We start from the raw sequence: 17,394 nt of genomic DNA, 5'->3' as shown, positions 1-17,394 counted from the left end.
GGTGCGATTAACAGTTTTATATCATACACATATAAAATTTTATATAAGTGGTGAAACAAAACCGACATTTTAGAAACAAGTGGGTTGAAAAAAGAAAATACAGGACAGAATCAAAAGGGTTTTCCTATTGTTATCATCTCCTATATTTATTAATTCATTAATGATTTTTCCGATGAAATTAATATCCATCGAATTATAAATCAGCATATTATTAAATGTAACTTTTTACCAGGTGGCAAAGCAGAAGAATGTGAAAAATTCATATTTCAATATTTCATCTTTGGATAAAAACACATTGTTTGACAGAATGTTATACTACAATATGTCACAAGAAAAAATTCGAAAACGTTTCAATCGTAGTTTACTAAATCGTTTATCATCTTGTTTTTTATCAGATTTTGGAAGTCTAATTTCTTTGAACAGCATTTCAAGACTCTGTCGCTCATGTAGCTGGGATATAAGCCATTGTGTTGATTCAGCTTTTACTTCCTTCCATTTTTCCTCATAAGAAGACATGTCACTATTATTCAGATAATTAATCACGTGTGCTGTACACCAGACATTTTCCTGATAATGATAAATATAATTGTTTACTTAAAAAACAGCTTGCTTTTGTTTACACTTGCAATGCATCGATGTATATTCTTTTGCATTAGATTTTTTACCAAAAATTTTGAAAAAGTTGATTTTAACAGGTTATTTTTCGGTTTTATCCGTGACTAGACTTTTTTCTTTCTGTATCTAGTATTTCATTTGTGACTTTTTTTCTTCTGATTTGTGTCTTTTCGATGACGTGTTTTTTTTTTCCCTTATTTTTTTCCATGAAATATTCAAACGGTACTTTCAGTAGCTGTGACCCTTCTTAGATACGGTATCAGGAAATATTTTTTAGTACTAAACACATTTTTTTCTAGTCTGATATTTCTACATCGGCCCAGTTTCACATCAATAACCTCGAGAAAAAAATGTGTATGATCCTTACAATTTTGAACTCTAAATACATTTTTCTTCTTATATAGATTCGACCTTGCATGAATCCTATATTCCTTTCAGTAATATATAAAAAAAAATCAATTAAGTGTTAACAAGATTACGAAATACTTCCGGCATCATGGTCTATAGAATTATAAACCAAGGAAATAATTCTAACGGACTAATCACATTAAAGTTTATGTATGCATATTGTACTTGTGCTTTTGGTCGGGTTACATTATGTACAAAACAGTCTAATGGTATGGTGAAGTCAGGCGGATTAAGTGTGGTTTGTTGAGCGGGTAGACGGCAGGGTGTATTCAATACTGACAAGATACCTATTTTGTGTAATCATCTTCTCCTGCAGATTTCAACCTAGATCTAGATTTTAGAGGGTTTTTTTTTCAAATGACGGTTCCGTTTAGTGTAATTTACGGAATTTAATGAGACTGTCATCAAAGTGAGAGGGTTAGCGCTATAGTCGCGGTCACACCTTACCGGATAGCACGAACTGACGCCTAACGGATGAAAATAAAAGTTGTCCGTTGACAAAATTGTTATCCGTTGGGAGTCCGTTGATGTACTGACCGAATAAAACGGACGTGTAACGGATGCATAACGGACACACATCGGATATGCAACGTACGAGAAACGGACACGTACCGGACAGAACGGATGTCAAACGTACATCCAATGGACGAGTACCGCATAAAACGGACACCTAACGGAAGCGGTACCGGATAAAATGAATGAACAAGATATACGGAAAAATCAAAGAAGATAATAATAGTACATGTAAATCGCATAAATATTCAAAATGTTTCTGTGTAACTGGTTTTGGTTTGTTCTTTAAAATTCCGCCAAAGGACAGTATCTGGCCTGAATAAGAACTGCTTGATTGTGAAGACATGCCTATACTCTAAGATCGATTATGAATAATAAGAATTCATGAACCTTAAGAAATCTGACATACCAATAATTGGCATTTCTGACGCAAAGTTTTCAATTGGCATTTATCCGTTTCAGATCCGTTCATCATCCGTTTTATCCGTTATACGTCCGGTAGAAGTCCGTTTCTCATCCGTTCAACATCCGTTTTATCCGTTAAACGTCCGGTAGAAGTCCGTTGGTGTATTTATCTTCCTGACCTCCAACGGATGTATAACGGACACGTAACGGATACAAAACGGAAACGAAACGGACGAGTACCGTACAAAACGAACGCCTAACGGACGTTCAACGGACATTTTATCCGTTGGACGTCCGTTCAAAGTTTTGAACATGCTCAAAATTTTCCACCGGACAGAACGAACGTCGACGGATAAAACGTACGCTAAACGGACATACAACGGATATGGACGGACGTCTAACGGATAAGAACGGACGTCTAACGGATAAGAACGGACGTCTTAGATAACGGACAAGAACGGATTGAAAAAAAAGTTATCCGTTAGGCGTCCGTTCGAGCTATCTGGTAAGGTGTGACCGAGGCTTATAAAACCAGGTTTAATCCACCATTTCTACATTTGAAAATTCCTTTACCAAGTCAGGAATATGACAGTTCTTGTCCATTTGTTTTTGATGTGTTTTGTTATTTGATTGTGCCATGTGATTAGGGACCGTTTCCGCTGAGTTCAGTATTTTTGTGATTTTACTTTTTAATTCAACTTGTCCTTCAGTTTTCAATTATTAGTCTTGAAACATCAAACAAAGGTTCCATGCATACTGGCATTGTACTTCATATATTTATATGTATTTGTAAATTGTTTGACACTGTTAATTATTGACATGCTATTTGATTGTTCTGAACCTTTTACTAGTACCTCTAAATTATTTTTTGGCCCCGCAACGAAGTTGTCGATGCCATATAGTTTTACCCTTGTCTGTCATTCCGTCATTCCGTCATTCAGCAACAAACCATTATACGGAGGGTTTTTTTAAACGCCTTCAGATATTGGGCTGATTTTTTATATGTGAGTTAACCATGGTGAGACACATATCAAGTTTTTCGTTTCGTTCCGCTCCGCTAATTTTTGCCGAAATTACGGGCTTTGAACTTTGATAAATTGTGGAAAATCACAGTTATATGGACTTTTTTCTAAACGCTGTCAGAAATTTGGCTGATTTTTGGTATGCGAGCTACCCATGATGAATTACAGATCAAGTTTAAGTTTCGTTCAACTCCGCTAATGTTTGCCGAAATTACGGGCTTTGGACTTCGATAAATTGTTGAAATTCAGTTATATGGACATTTTTTTTTCTATAAGATTTCAGATATTGGCCTGATTTTTTATATGTAAGTTACCGTTGATGAGTTCTCATTACAGATCAAGTATAAGTCTGTTGCGCTCGGCTAATGTTTGTCGAAATTACGGGCTTTGGACTTTGATAAACTGTTGAAAATCTGTTATATGGATTTTTTTTCTAAACACCTTTATATATTGGACAGATTTTTGGTATGCGAGTTAGCCACAATGAGTTACAGATCAAGTTTAAGTTTAGTTCCGCTCCGCTGAATTTTGCCAAAATTAAGGGTTTACAACTTTGATTAATTGTTGAAAATCACAGTTGTACAGACTTTTGTTCTATACGCCTTCAGATTTTGAGCTGATTATTTTTATATGTGAGACTACCATCATGAATGTGTCTACATGTGTTATTGGAATTGCAGATTTTTCAACTTTTTGAGACGGAAACATTCGTGTCGTTTCGACACATCTATTTTTTTATTATTTTTAAAGGACTACAGTCTAAGTCACATTGACCTTTAATTTCTGTTTATTTGTTTACTAAATTACCCTATAATCTATGTTTTTAAGCTCCTTTTCGTCGATCCATAGAATGTTATAAAAATCCTCTGGTTGCTGCCGACTCCAGTGCCCATCGTGATAAAGGGATAGCAGCGACTTCACATTGTCATCCTCATCGTCAGCGTCGTTGTCGTCGTCGTCGGTGTCCACATTAGAATCGTTGGAGCGATTAACAATTTCTTCTTTATCATTGCTAAAATTGATAAGATTGCATTTTTCTTACTTCAAATTAAGTATCTTTTTCCGACCATGATCTTATTTTTAGAGAGGCACTTAAGAAAATTTAACACAACTACCATCACAACCAAATATTGTTTCCTTCTAGTCTTTCTATGTTGTGTTTTATGTACTCTTGATAATGTTTGTCTATTGGTCATATTATCTTTTTACCTTGGCGTTGTCATTTTATTTTCAACTAATGAATTTGAATGTCGCTATGACATTTCTCGCAACGCTTCAATATTCATATTCATATAGAACATTAATAGATTAATTTTAAATTAAAACACTGTCTCTTGTATCTATTGTACATCAAGAAAGATTTGATTACGGTGTAGTTGTTTTTTTTTAAGATACCTATAAAAGAAGATCTATTGCATGCCATTTACAAATCATAAAACATGTGTTTTCAGGTTTCTAACAGTCGACCTGAAAATGAATACATCATTATAAGTTTACTCACCAAGGGATTGCTTCCAACTTTTGATTCTCAGATACATGTGATGACGGTTTTTTAAACATTATCTGATAATCTACTCCTAACTCTGACAGAGTTGGTAACGCTGACGCTTGAGGCAATGGTGGCGGTGGTGGTATTGATGAAGGCTTCAGTTGCGCATCTGAAGTATCGTTCATTTTAAAATAATCGTTTTCTTACAGCCGTAAATGCAATCCAAGAACAACCATTATAATCAATATATTTTTTTCTAAAATATTGAAAACAAGGACATAATTACAGCATTTAGACGTAATCTATAATGACTATTGATAATTGTTGTTTAATTAAATTCCACATCGTAATTTCCTTGAAATGCATTTTTAGAAAATAGGAAATGAGAATAATTCAGGTTGTCGAAAAACACAATTAAGGAAATATTCAATTGTGTTTTAATTATACTTACAATAAGTATGGTATAATACTTGTATGATATTATCTTCTTTGAAAGGGACCAGAGGGAGTGATCAAAATATCTAAAAAAAAAATCTATGAATGTATACCAATAAATAAGTCGAATTCAAGCGTCAATACTTTCCGTCACAACATTGTGGGTATAAAGTAGTTGAATGTGTTGAAAATAGTGTTTTGTGCGACATATATATACAGAACTGATCATCCGAAACTTATTCTCTAAAAAGAAAAGAAAATCCAGATGAAAGAATACACAAGAAGTATTGATAGATCATACAGACATGAACAATTAAATATAAAAGATCACTAGAATAACAATCTGGGAGAAATAAGGAAAAGGAAGCAGAAGTCATAAAAGGACAACAGCAAACCCAGATCCTTTGGAACGGTAATAATAACTGTGTGGTCCTTACTTTATCAGTAAATTCTGTTCCTCGTCAATTTAAAAAAACAAGAATGCATACACTGACATGTCTCGCCTTCTTTCCTTACCATTGATATTATGTTGATAGTCCTAAACATAAAGATTTACTACAACTATCACATAATCTAAATATGACCCAAGAAAATGAGGTTAAGGTTATATAAACGTAAGGAATACATTTGCACCTTATAATCATTCAATACACTAAATATAGTTGACCTATTGCTTATCATGCTTATAGTTTCTTAGAAACAGACATAACAAAATAACATTGACCAATAAATCACGGTCAACTGAACCATGCCAGGCAGACATGTACTGTAACAACTTAAAATCCTTTAGTACAACTAATATAGTTGACCTATTACTTATAGTTTAAGAAAAACAGACCAAAACACAAAAACTTAACACTGAGCAATGAAGCATGAAAATGATGTCAAGGTCAAATAAATCCTACGAGACTGACATGTACATTATAAAATATTTCCATACACCAACATTAGTTGACCTATTGCATATAGTATTAGTAAAAAACTAGATCAACACTCAAACACTTAACTTTGTCCACTGAAACATGAAAATGAGGTCAAGGTAAGATGACACTGTCATTTGGACATGTTCATCTTACAATAATTCCATATATAAACTATAGTAGACCTATTGCATGCAGTATAAGAAAATATTGTTGAGCTTGAGAAACTTTGTAGACTTATTAAATCTATTTCTGTGAAAGTCTATCCTCCTGGTTAATACAACTATATGTTTATTAATCATTTTTGTAAATATTTATCATATTAATTTGTATTTTACACATGCTATATCTTATATATGTAATATATATTATTGTAATATCTTCTCTGTAACTATGTATTTGGTTTATGAGAATAAAGATCTGAGATCAGAAAAACAGACCAAAACACAAAACCTAAAACTATAACCTCTGAACCACGAAAAGAGATCAAGGTCAGACCTGCCTATTGGACATGTACACGTTACAATCATTCATACACCAAATATAGTAGACCTATTTCTTATAGTACCTAAGATACGGACCACCAAAACTTATAATAACTTGGTTCACTGATCCATGAAATGAGATTGAGGTCAAGTGAAAAATGTCTGACGAGCATAGAGACATTACAAGGAACGCACATAGAAATATAGTTATCCTATTACTGATAAAACGAGAGAAATTAACATTACAAAAAATATATAATGTTTTTTTTAAGTAGTCACTGAACCAGGAAAATGAGGTCAAGGACAGTGGGTATGTGACAGACGGACACTTCGTAACACAAGGCATCTATATAAAGAGCATGAAGCATCCATGTCTTTAACTTTCTAAAATTTAAGATACTAGTTAACGCCGCCGCCGGGTTTGTTCTGACGTATGGTTCCACTTCTTGATTCGAATCAGGCGCTGATCTGATACAAAGCCATGTATATGATATATGCAGAGTATAGACTTTAGCTTCATTACGAACAGTTATATCTTTTGAATTGTTTTGACTGATCATGATATTACAGTCTCGTAGAAAAATTGATATAGTTCACATAAATATATATAAATAATCTTGGATAGGTCCCTATTTTCACTTGTTTAATTAAGGTTTCAGAATAGAACTCTCATAGTTTTAAGGAATTTAATCATTTCTTGGGGGCTTTCACTCATGCTACTCGTTTCAATTTGGCCTACTTAATTTCAGGGAAATTATTTTCCCCCAATTTATTAATACATTTTATTATTTATTTAGGCTTTGTTTTATTTAAGGGTGATAATTAAGTTATTTTTTTGTACCTGTTGGAATCTACCGCAGGAATTCTCATTTTTCAAATTTATACTTGTCTGGGCTCTACCAGTCAGGTTCTAATATTACCTGTTGGGATCTACCGCAGGAATTCTCAGTTTTCAAAATTCATACTTGTCTGGGCTCTACCACTCAGGTTCTAAAAGTACCTGCTGGGATCTACCGCAGGAATTCTCAGTTTTCAAAATTCATACTTGTGTGGGCTCTACCACTCAGGTTCTAAAAGTACCTGCTGGGATCTACCGCAGACATTCTCATTTTTCAAATTTATACCTGTTTGGGCTCTACCAGTCAGGTTTCTTAAATTAATTTTTCACCTGTCAGGGCTCTACTGCAGGTTCTTAAATTGCATAATTTAGACAATTTACTTTTTAATTAATTTAAAAATTGTTTTGAGTAGGTAGTGTTTTTTCATATGGTTATTTTTATTTTTATTGTAAGTTTTAACGAGTAGCCCCCTAGAAAGCCAAATGATACATTTATTATTATTTTCATATGTATTTAGTATAAAAGATGTAGGAATGATTGTGAATATGATTTTAGTATACTGTGTATACAATAGTGTTTTAGTATACTAGTTTGTTTATAAAATTAGAATAGTTATTATAAAGTTTTGCGTATGATATTAGTATCCTGTACGGCAAGATATATGTTCCATCCTAGTTGAACATTTCCTTTTCTACTCTAAGGATCTATAGAAATATAGATAAATGTGGTATGATGCATGAGACTAGTTATTGTCTATAAGGACACATCAACTGTTCTTGTGGTATGGTATATATGTATGAGACTTGTTAGGTTTTAGGCGGAGATTTCTACTTGTTCTATGTGGTATGGTTCTTGAGACTTATTTATGAACTTAAAGACATTTACATTTGTATGTGGTATGGTATATAAGAATTGGTAGCATTTATTAGGAGACATCTATTGTTCCTTGTGGTAGGGTATAGGAGACTTGTTAATGTGCTTTAGAAGACATCTACTGTTTTATTGGTATGGTATATTAGACTTTTCAGTGTTCAAGGAGACTTCTATTGTTCTGAAAGTTATAGGTATAAATAAGGAATTTAATTCTCCATCCAAACATCAAATTAAAAAATAAATACAAGCAAATTGATTCGTAATAATTTGTATAACGGTCAAGATTTTATATTTCAGTTCGACTTCCACATGTCAAGATAAGAATCATTTGACATCTTACTGATGAATGATATCATTTATCCGACCTATTTGTTTATCATTTTACTATTTTTGTCTGGTGTTGTACACTTTTAGACTTGCTTATTATACAATTTAATAATCATGGTATACATATTGATAATTTGATATTAAACCGTTTTACTTACCGACTCAGTATTTTAACTCATAACCTAACCTTAGTGCGTTCATGTTTATATATAGAAAATATTGTAAATAAAGTATATAACTTCCTTTTTGTGTAACTTGTTTGTTTACTAACAGACACTGATTTACGCATTTGATATATTACCGCGAGTATTCAATAAAAGTCTTGTGACCAGATATAGAACAGATACAAATTAATAGACAACATAGTATTTGATTTTAATTGGCCTACGGTTTGGCGGGGTTCGTGTTGCTGTTGTACCCTATTGTGTCGTTGTTTTGTTCACGCAACGTTGTCAATTTAATGGAATTTGCTGAGACTGTCGTACAAGTGAGAGGTTAAGCGCTGTAAAACAATGTTCAACACACCATTTTGTACATTTGAAAATGACTGTACAAAGTCAGAAATATGACAGTTGTTGTCCATTTGTTTGATGTGTTTACCGTTAGATTTTGCCATTTGATTAAGGAATTTTCGTTTTGAATTTTCCTCGGAGATCAGTATTTTTTGTGATTTTTTTATTTTTTTTTTTGTATGCATAAAAAAAGTCTATGAGATAGAATTTTGAAATAAATTGTTGGAATATAGGTTTTGTAATATCTGTTATGAAAATAAGAAGAAATTGGTGTCACCGAACTTGTTTTCTTGCTACAAGTAAAAACTAAAACTTTCCCCATTTTAGTCTAGTTTTTATCTTTTTTACTAAAAGAGATATCTCCCCTTAAATGGCTTATTTGAAATAAAAATATTCTAAAATCACAAAATTTGATATTTGTTTAAATATTTTGAGCTATACAACAAATCATTAAGTTTTTTTTATAAACAGTCTTACTAAAACATTTCAAATTTGTCTTCAAATTTGCAGATTTGGGCATATAACTAGAATGATTTTGTACTGGGATTGTACAATCCAAGATGGCGGTATGGGTCACCATGCTACTTTCCTAGCTCTTGAAAATTGCTTAAATTTGGTTAGATTGTTCATGAAAAAACACATGAACGACAAACGATAAAATCATTTTACTAGCGCAGTGGTAATAACCATATGTGGATTCTTAAAAATCCTAAAGAACTTCTGGATAATTTGAAATCTCGGTCTGTTTCTAAAATGAATTCTAACAAAACTCTTGATTTTTTAACCCTGTATACCACCATTCCGAATGGGAAATTATATTTTTTGTATACATTGAACGACAAAAACTTTTCCTATGTGACGTTTACATTTTCTGACGTCAAACACCCGATATTTTCTGACGTCAAACACCCGAAGTAATGAATGTGTTGTTTTTAATTTGATAGATGCTTTTTGTGCTTTTTGTAAATGATTGTTTGATTTGACATTGTAACAGTGATGACTGCTGTAACCATATTTTGACTATTTTACCTATTATGTCTGTTTTTTTGACGCATCGTTGTAAATATAACGGAATTTGACGAGACTGTCGTACAAGTGAGAGGTTTAGCAACCAGGTTCAATCCACCCTTTTCTACATTTGAAAATGTCTATAACAAGTCAGGAATATGACAGTTGTTGTCCATTCGTTTGATGTGTTTTATCATTTGATTTTGCCATTTGATTAGGGACTTTCCGTTTTGAATTTTCCTAGGAGTTCAGTATTTTTTTCATTCTTATGTTTTTGTATGCATAAAAAAAATCTATGCGATAGAATTTTGAAATAAATTGTTAGAAGATAGGTTTTGTAATATCTGTTAAGAAAATAAGAAGACATTGGTGTCATCGAACTTGTTTTCTTGCTACAAGTAAAAACTAAAACTTTCCCTTATTAGTCCAGTATTTTTTTTCTAAAAGAGCTATTTCCATTTAAAAATGGTTTATTTGAAATAAAAATTTTCTAAAAACACAAAATTTGATACTTGTACTGGGAATGTACAATCCAAGATGGCGGTATACCATGAATCTAACTTAATTCTGATCAAATGTATATATAAAAAAAAAGTTTTAAATTTCTGCACATTGTAAGATCAATTTCACAAAATTTTAGTTGAATGTATTCATAAATGGTATATAATTCCCCTTGAATCCATTTTTTATATATTCAGAAACATAGGCGGGGGCCCCCTCCTCCCATTATATACAAGTATGAGCGTGGAACGGGCCCTCTCTTAGGGCAGTCATTTCACCATCCCTTTATGACAGCTCTGAATCCGCCACTGTAGTAACAATCAAAGAATATTAAATGCATACAATATTCCATCCACAGCTGATATATCTCTCATTTATGCATTGCATAATTACAATTGCATTAAATAATTGTATTGCAGAACTTTGTATAATTTTGATAATGATCCATAATAATTAGATGTGTTTCTGGATTGATACTACTGCAGGTGATGTTTTAATTGACCAAGGGTATCACCAGCCCAGTAGTCAGCACTTCTGTGTTGACATGAATTATCATTGATATGGTCATATTTATAAATTAACTGTTTACAAAACGTTTGAATTTTTGAAATATCAAGGCTTTTACAACTCAAGAATAGATTACCTTAGCTATATTTAGCCAAACTTTGAGGAATTTTGGTCCGCAATGCTCTTCAACTTGGTACTTTATTTGGCATTTTTAATTTAAAATGTATTTGAATCCGAGCGTCACTGGTGAGTCTTGAGTTTCGTTTGGACGTGAGGTTAAACATCCAAATTAAGTAAAATTATTTTTCATATCATATAAATATTTTTCTCTAATTCTATGGAAATATATCCCTTTCCAAACCAATTGTATAAAATTATTTAATCAACGTGTGGTTGCCAGTGATCTCGTCAGAAGATGATTGGCGGGGTCAAAGGGTCATAACCTTTCTCAGCTCCCTGAATTGATCAAAATGTTCTAACAGGTGTTTATGAAATTGTACATTTTTAAAGTAAAATGAGATTGTGTTGCGTACAGAAAAAAATAATACTAATCCACTAGAAGATATGGTACACAAATTTTGAAAGTTCAATAAATATATGCCACTGAGGCAACTCTCCATCCAAGTCAAAATTTGTAAAAAGTAAAAAGTGTAACAATTGGTGGATAGTTATACGAATGGTAGTGACAATACTTCTCCTTATCTTTATACTAGTTAGTGTCTTTAAATCTTTTCAAATGATAATCTTGGGAGCAAACATTGGTGAATGCCTATTAATGCTGTCTTAATGATTCTTATAAATAATGGAGGTTGGTTGACAACAAGCTTTGTAGCGCACATTATATCAACAGTAGTTATTCACTGTTCAAATCTCATAAATGCTAAAGATTACACATCAAATTAACAAACGAAAACAGATATTCGAGAGCGATATCGAGTGCGTCGACATTGAATGCGTCTGCTGATTGGCTTAAATTACCAGCCTAGCGAATCTACACAATCAAAATATCAGTCAGATATAGGAGACCATCGGTTAAATTACTGGGTGGGTTGAATACAAAATTTTACGACAAAAGAGATGATTTCAGCTTTCCAATTGTGAACTTTCCATTTCTAAGTAGCAACATTCCAGCAGCACCTGCATACGGTGTATATATCTCCCAATTGATACAATATTCCCGTGCTTGCATTTCCTATCATGATTTTTTTGATAGAGGATTGATACTCACAAGGAAGCTATTAAACCAAGAGTTCCAAATGGTGAAGTTGAACTCATCCCTTCGTAAATTTTACGGACGCCATCACGAGCTGGTTGACCGTTATGGAATAACTTTCACAAATGATATCGGATATGTTCCGTACGTCGTAACTACAATCCCCTTCCCTTTTATGAATGTGACCTACCGAATTAGACTATTTATTTTGTTATCACATAAGTAACACGACGGGTGCCACATGTGGTGCAGGATCTGCTTACCCTTCCGGAGCATCTGAGCTCATCCCTAGTTTTTGGTGGGATCGTGTTGCTGAGTCTTTCGTTTTCTATGTTGTGTCATGTGTTCTATTGTTTGTCTGTTTGACCTTTTCATTTTTAACAATGGCGTTGTCAGTTTATTTTCGATTTATGAGTTTGACTGTCTCTCTATTTTGGTATCTAAAGACTTACGTCTGTAAAAATATTTCGCTAGTGAGCTGAGACACTTATATGTTGTATCGGTGATCCAATTCGTTATGATGACCATAAAAAGTATGTATTGTCGTTCTTCCGCATAATTCCTGTTCAAACAGTTTTTGAACAGCCATCCCCTTGTACATTCTGTACAGCTATTGTATATATATAAAAAAAACTATCCCTGTGATTAAGTTTGTGAAGATTGGTTTTAGTAGTAAATTTCAGTGCTGAATGCACAGCATATAACATTTAGAATTCAAATTCAAACTTAGACAAACAACACTTTACCAATCACTACAAAGCAAACTAAAAAATTGAGCAACCCGAATCCCACTGTAACAAGGTGAATAACCGATTTTTCTGAAGAGACAGCAGCTATTTCAGTGATTATTTTGAAGATTTAAAATCGAAAGAGAGTTTATGTGTATGCTTCTTATTTTATCATCATTATGACTACAAAATAGGGAAGGTCATATATTACGTAAAAATAAATATCCATCAAATTTACGCGTTTAAGACAAAGTTTTTTTTCACAAGAAATATTAAAAAGAATTTTAGCATCATTAAGGTTACAGTGATGATAACCCGTTTATTTAGTGACAATATAAAGAACAAGTTAAAAAACCAATAACATTTTATAATACATTATTAACATTACTTAGCTACATAAATTCTATAGGAAGCGTGATACGTTCGTTTTATTATAAATGAATAGATCAAAACACCGTACGTGATGCAAATCAGCTACTGTGTCACATTGAAATTCTCTCTGTGTGGCTGATGATACACACCGCATGCCACTATCCATACTTTCAGTCAATCAGGCCTGTCAAAATTAAAAAAAAAATGTAACTATGATTAGCTTTAAAGGGTCATTAGCTATCAAAATCATGTTCACTGATTTGACTCAGATTCTCATTTTTGATTTTCTATATACTAAAACTTTTAGCAAAGTTTCAAAAAGTGTAAAATAAACAGTTGACAATCATTAGGGACGACATCAAAAGATCGATGTAGGATAAAAAACTTAAATCGAATAGTTTGGGGGTGGGGGGTCAACATTGCTGCAAGTTTTGTTAATCTAAAATTGATTTTACATATATCCTTAAAGGTAAATCAATTTTTCCAAAATTAAGTTAAGAAGGGGGGTAGGGGGGTCAGCGAAAAAACTATGTGAATTAAGTTTTTTATCCTACATTGAACTTTTGATGTCGTCCCTTATGCATGTACTGTATCAACATACTGTGTGTATTTTTGTCTAGATGTCATTCCAATTTCTTGATTTTTACATTCTAACATAAATTGGTATATTAAACTGTTTCAGTTGAAATTTTTTTCAGGAGTTACCTCACAATATATATACGGCAGAAATGGGGCTAACTGAAAGTTTTATGTCATGAAAATATAGATATTCTAGTCAAGACTAAGTAATGTTATAATGTGATACGGTAATTTTCATTACAATATACTGTAAGGTTTGATAAGAAGTAAACTTATAATTAATTGGATTTACCATTCGTACTCCGTCGGATACACGGCTTCTTCCAATAACATTTCGAGACTTTGTCCCTCGCACAACTGGGATAAAAGCCACTTCATTGCATTATTTTCAACTCCAATCCACTCTTCTTGAAAATCAGAAAGCTCTTGTCGTAAATATTTGATCACAAGTGCTGTGCACCAAACATTATCCTGATTCCAAATGAAAAATTAAAATACAAATTTACATTTAACGTATGATTTATTTTGAATTATTCTTTTAGCTGTTTTTAATGACATTCTGCTTATGTGTGGTAAACAATGTTGTTTGATTCCCAATTATTTTTGTACCAACCACGCTCTTTTGTAGTGAGAGATTAAGCTAGCTATAAAACCAGGTTCAATCCACCATTTTCGATATAAGAAAATGCCTGTACCAAGTCAGGAATGTGACAGTTGTTATCCATTCGTTTGATGTGTTTGAGCTTTTGATTTTGAAATTGATATGGGACTTTCCGTTTTGAATTTTGCTCGGAATTCAGTATTTTTGTGATTTTATTTTTTGATTGGTAAATTTTATCAGGTGCTTTTGGTTCGGTAAATCCTTGTTAGTATTTGCGGTTTCGAACGGTTTTCTCTTTTACAAACAACAGTTTCTATTCAAAATGTTTAAACTTGTTTGGGAAATATAGGCGAGTAACCCCACCTACAACAATCATTTTTAGGTTAAACACTTCTTTCGATGACGCATTGAAACGAATATGTCTTTGTCGCCTGAATGCTTTGAAATGATTTACCATTAAAACATGAAAATAACACGTTATAATTGTTATGGGTCCGAGGCACTCACCTTCATCTGGCTCATAGCGTAATAATCAAAAGCTAAAGATATTTAAATAAATATGCTCGGTGTAAGCCAAGGCTCCGTGTTGAAGGCCGTACATTGACTTAGAATGGTTTACTTTTATAAATTGTTGTTTGGATGGAGAGTTGTCTCATTGGCATTCACACCACATCTTCCTATATCTATGTAGGTACAAATCCGTTTAAAAAAATAATCACTGTTATGAAAACATTATCTTCGAAACCAGTCCCATTGTTTACTCTTTGACGTTTCTTTTTCGATAAACTGTATCTATGAAACTGAAGAAAAATCATATATCCAGAACCAGGAAATCAGTTTGTTGAAATTCTCTAATTATTGTTAAGAGTACCGTTAATGTGACTAAAATTTAAATCTGAACTTATAACAACGGATAAAGCCAAGGTATTACCATATGGAAACAAATTTTAAAAGTTTTTTTTCAACTTTCAGAACTTATCTTCCTTACATATACATATTACATATTCTGATATGACGTGCTTCTTTCGCTGTGTGAATAAACCCATGCTCTGTATCTAATAAAATTTGTTTACACATGCGTATATTAACTACTGCATAATAATGAATTTTATCAAATTGGCATTCACATTCGCTCGCGACAAAATAATCACGAATATAATGCCTACCCATGTTAAAACTACAATAAAGTATAGCTTGCATCAAATATTTTTTAATTGGCCAGAAAGTCAACAGTAATTCAAGGTGTGCTAACTCGTTTAAAGACATTTAAAGCATCCTGAATAGGAAGTGGGAAAGTATGTGAATGAGAAAATAGATTCGAAGTTCAAATTCCAAAAGATGTTACTGTAGTGCAATACGGGTAGGTTAGTAAGTTGTCAAACTCCTACATTCAGAATATTGTATTGTAACGTATGGTTTTGGTCAGTGTCAAATCCACTCTGAATATGGTTTTACATTTAGAAATTGCATAAGCTCCTTGCATGATTTTAATGAGAAGAATTACACACAAAAAAGTGTATACAGAAAATATAGTATGCTATATTTTGAAAAGTATCTGAATATTGTTTTACATTTAGAGAAGAAAAGAACACAGAATGAGCGATAAAAAAAAAAAATAAAAAAATAGCTTTTGATTTGCATTACTCAACACTCATAATTGACCATTATTTTGATTATCTCAAAGTTAATGGGACTATCAGTAGTATTTCCTCCAGAGACAGACATTATCAGTGAGATGAAATGACCAAAATCCGGGTGATTTGGAAAGAAATGGCATAAACTCCTTGCATGATTTTAATGAGAAGAATTACACCAAAAAAGTTGTATACTGAAAATAAAGTATGTTATATTTTGAAAGGTATTTTATTGGTTCCTTCCTATTATAAAATGATCAAATCAATCTTTATGATGAAGGAGATATTATCAAAAAAGGAATAAAAAATAATACTTTGTATTTCGAATTTCGTAACTCTTCACCATTTGATAGGCATAATATATCTACGATAGTGCCTGACGGACGCCAAAATCCATTCCGATGAAGTGAGAGTAGGCATTTGAGTTCCTCATCTGTAGTCATTTTCTCGAAACTACAATAACTAAAGAAAAAAATCAGAACAAAAATTTTACTTTTGGCAGTATTTGAATCAAATTTTTGTGCACATTAAAAAGATCACATATGAACATGTGTCCTTTCTATAAAAAGTTTACCACTAGAAGAAACATTAGATTACTTAAGATTTGGTCATGTCGTGACCTGTTATAGCGGACTCTGTAGTACGGTTTTTGTTCACTGTTGCAGACCATACGATAAGTAAAACTGCTTAATTGTGCTTTATTTGGATGTCTCGCTGTTTTTCATACAACATCTCCTGACTTTATATGAATAGTTAAAAAAAATCCCAATTTGTTTTTAAGGAAAATATTCATACGAGCAGGGGTCGTTTGAAATTTTTGAAAAAAATACACATTCTTGGTGGTTCAGAAGTAGTTTGAATTCTCAGTATGGGAGCGACATCTTATCATTTACTGAATAATGTCGATCAGAGGAAATACTAAATAACAAAACAAAGCACATAACTTAAAACTGTTCTGTCTGATATTTTGGTGTATATATATGTATGTGCATGTTTGGTGTGTCCAAAGGCACAAAGCAATAATGACTGTTAGGTAGTCTGTTTGTAAAACTGAACAATTTGTTATGTCTGTTTGTTTTGTTCACACATTGTTGTCAATATAATGGCAATTTTAAGCCACTGTCATACAAGTGACAGGTTCAGTTAGCTATAACTACAGGTTTAATCCACAATTTTCTACTAAAGAAAATTTCTGTACCAAGTCAGAAATGTGACAGCTGTTATCGATTCGTGTGATTTGATTGAGCTTTTGATTTTGCCATTTGATATGTGACTGTTTGTTTTGAATTTTCCTCGGAGCTCGTTTTTTTTTTTATAATTTTAGTTTTTTTTTCATAAAATTCAATTAAATACTAAATTACTTTGTAAAGGGAACTGCCATAGCCAATTGTAGCTGTGCTTCTATTGT

General features: G+C 32.5%; 2 protein-coding genes across 7 annotated transcripts in view; both read right to left on the bottom strand.

Annotated features, from left to right (window-relative positions):
- Positions 1 to 264: 264 nt before the first annotated feature.
- Positions 265 to 13,356, bottom strand: LOC139520600 (uncharacterized). Of its 3 annotated transcripts, XM_071313416.1 has the most exons (5): positions 13,261 to 13,356; positions 4,904 to 4,973; positions 4,465 to 4,708; positions 3,771 to 3,975; positions 265 to 567 (listed from the first exon to the last, which is right to left on the bottom strand). In XM_071313416.1, the coding sequence occupies exons 3-5, from the start codon at positions 4,635 to 4,637 to the stop codon at positions 316 to 318; spliced, it is 630 nt and encodes a 209-aa protein (XP_071169517.1). In that variant the 5' UTR covers positions 4,638 to 4,708; positions 4,904 to 4,973; positions 13,261 to 13,356; the 3' UTR covers positions 265 to 315. The 3 variants fall into 3 exon arrangements, with proteins under 3 accessions (XP_071169517.1, XP_071169518.1, XP_071169519.1); XM_071313417.1 differs by lacking the exons at positions 4,904 to 4,973; positions 13,261 to 13,356 and adding an exon at positions 8,490 to 8,596; XM_071313418.1 differs by lacking the exons at positions 4,904 to 4,973; positions 13,261 to 13,356 and having other exon boundaries at positions 4,465 to 4,748.
- Positions 13,083 to 17,394, bottom strand: part of LOC139520598 (von Willebrand factor A domain-containing protein 5A-like) — a 27,183-nt gene continuing 22,871 nt past the window's right edge. For 2 of the 4 annotated variants that reach the window (XR_011663928.1, XR_011663929.1), the window contains exons 20-22: positions 16,301 to 16,448; positions 14,044 to 14,222; positions 13,083 to 13,356 (exon numbers count right to left, since the gene is read on the bottom strand). Coding sequence is in view for 2 of the 4 variants with exons in the window: in XM_071313409.1 (XP_071169510.1) it covers positions 13,347 to 13,356; positions 14,044 to 14,222 (189 nt within the window). In the remaining 2 variants the exon portion in view is untranslated. The remainder of the gene's footprint in view (positions 13,357 to 14,043; positions 14,223 to 16,300; positions 16,449 to 17,394) is intronic. The other 2 variants (XM_071313409.1, XM_071313410.1) reach the window with 1 other exon arrangement.

Source organism: Mytilus edulis, chromosome 4 (genome assembly GCF_963676685.1).
Source record: "Mytilus edulis chromosome 4, xbMytEdul2.2, whole genome shotgun sequence".
Lineage (NCBI taxonomy): Eukaryota > Metazoa > Mollusca > Bivalvia > Mytilida > Mytilidae > Mytilus > Mytilus edulis.
The sequence above is the reverse complement of the archived record's forward strand: the minus strand, read 5'-3'. Positions and strand labels throughout refer to the sequence as shown.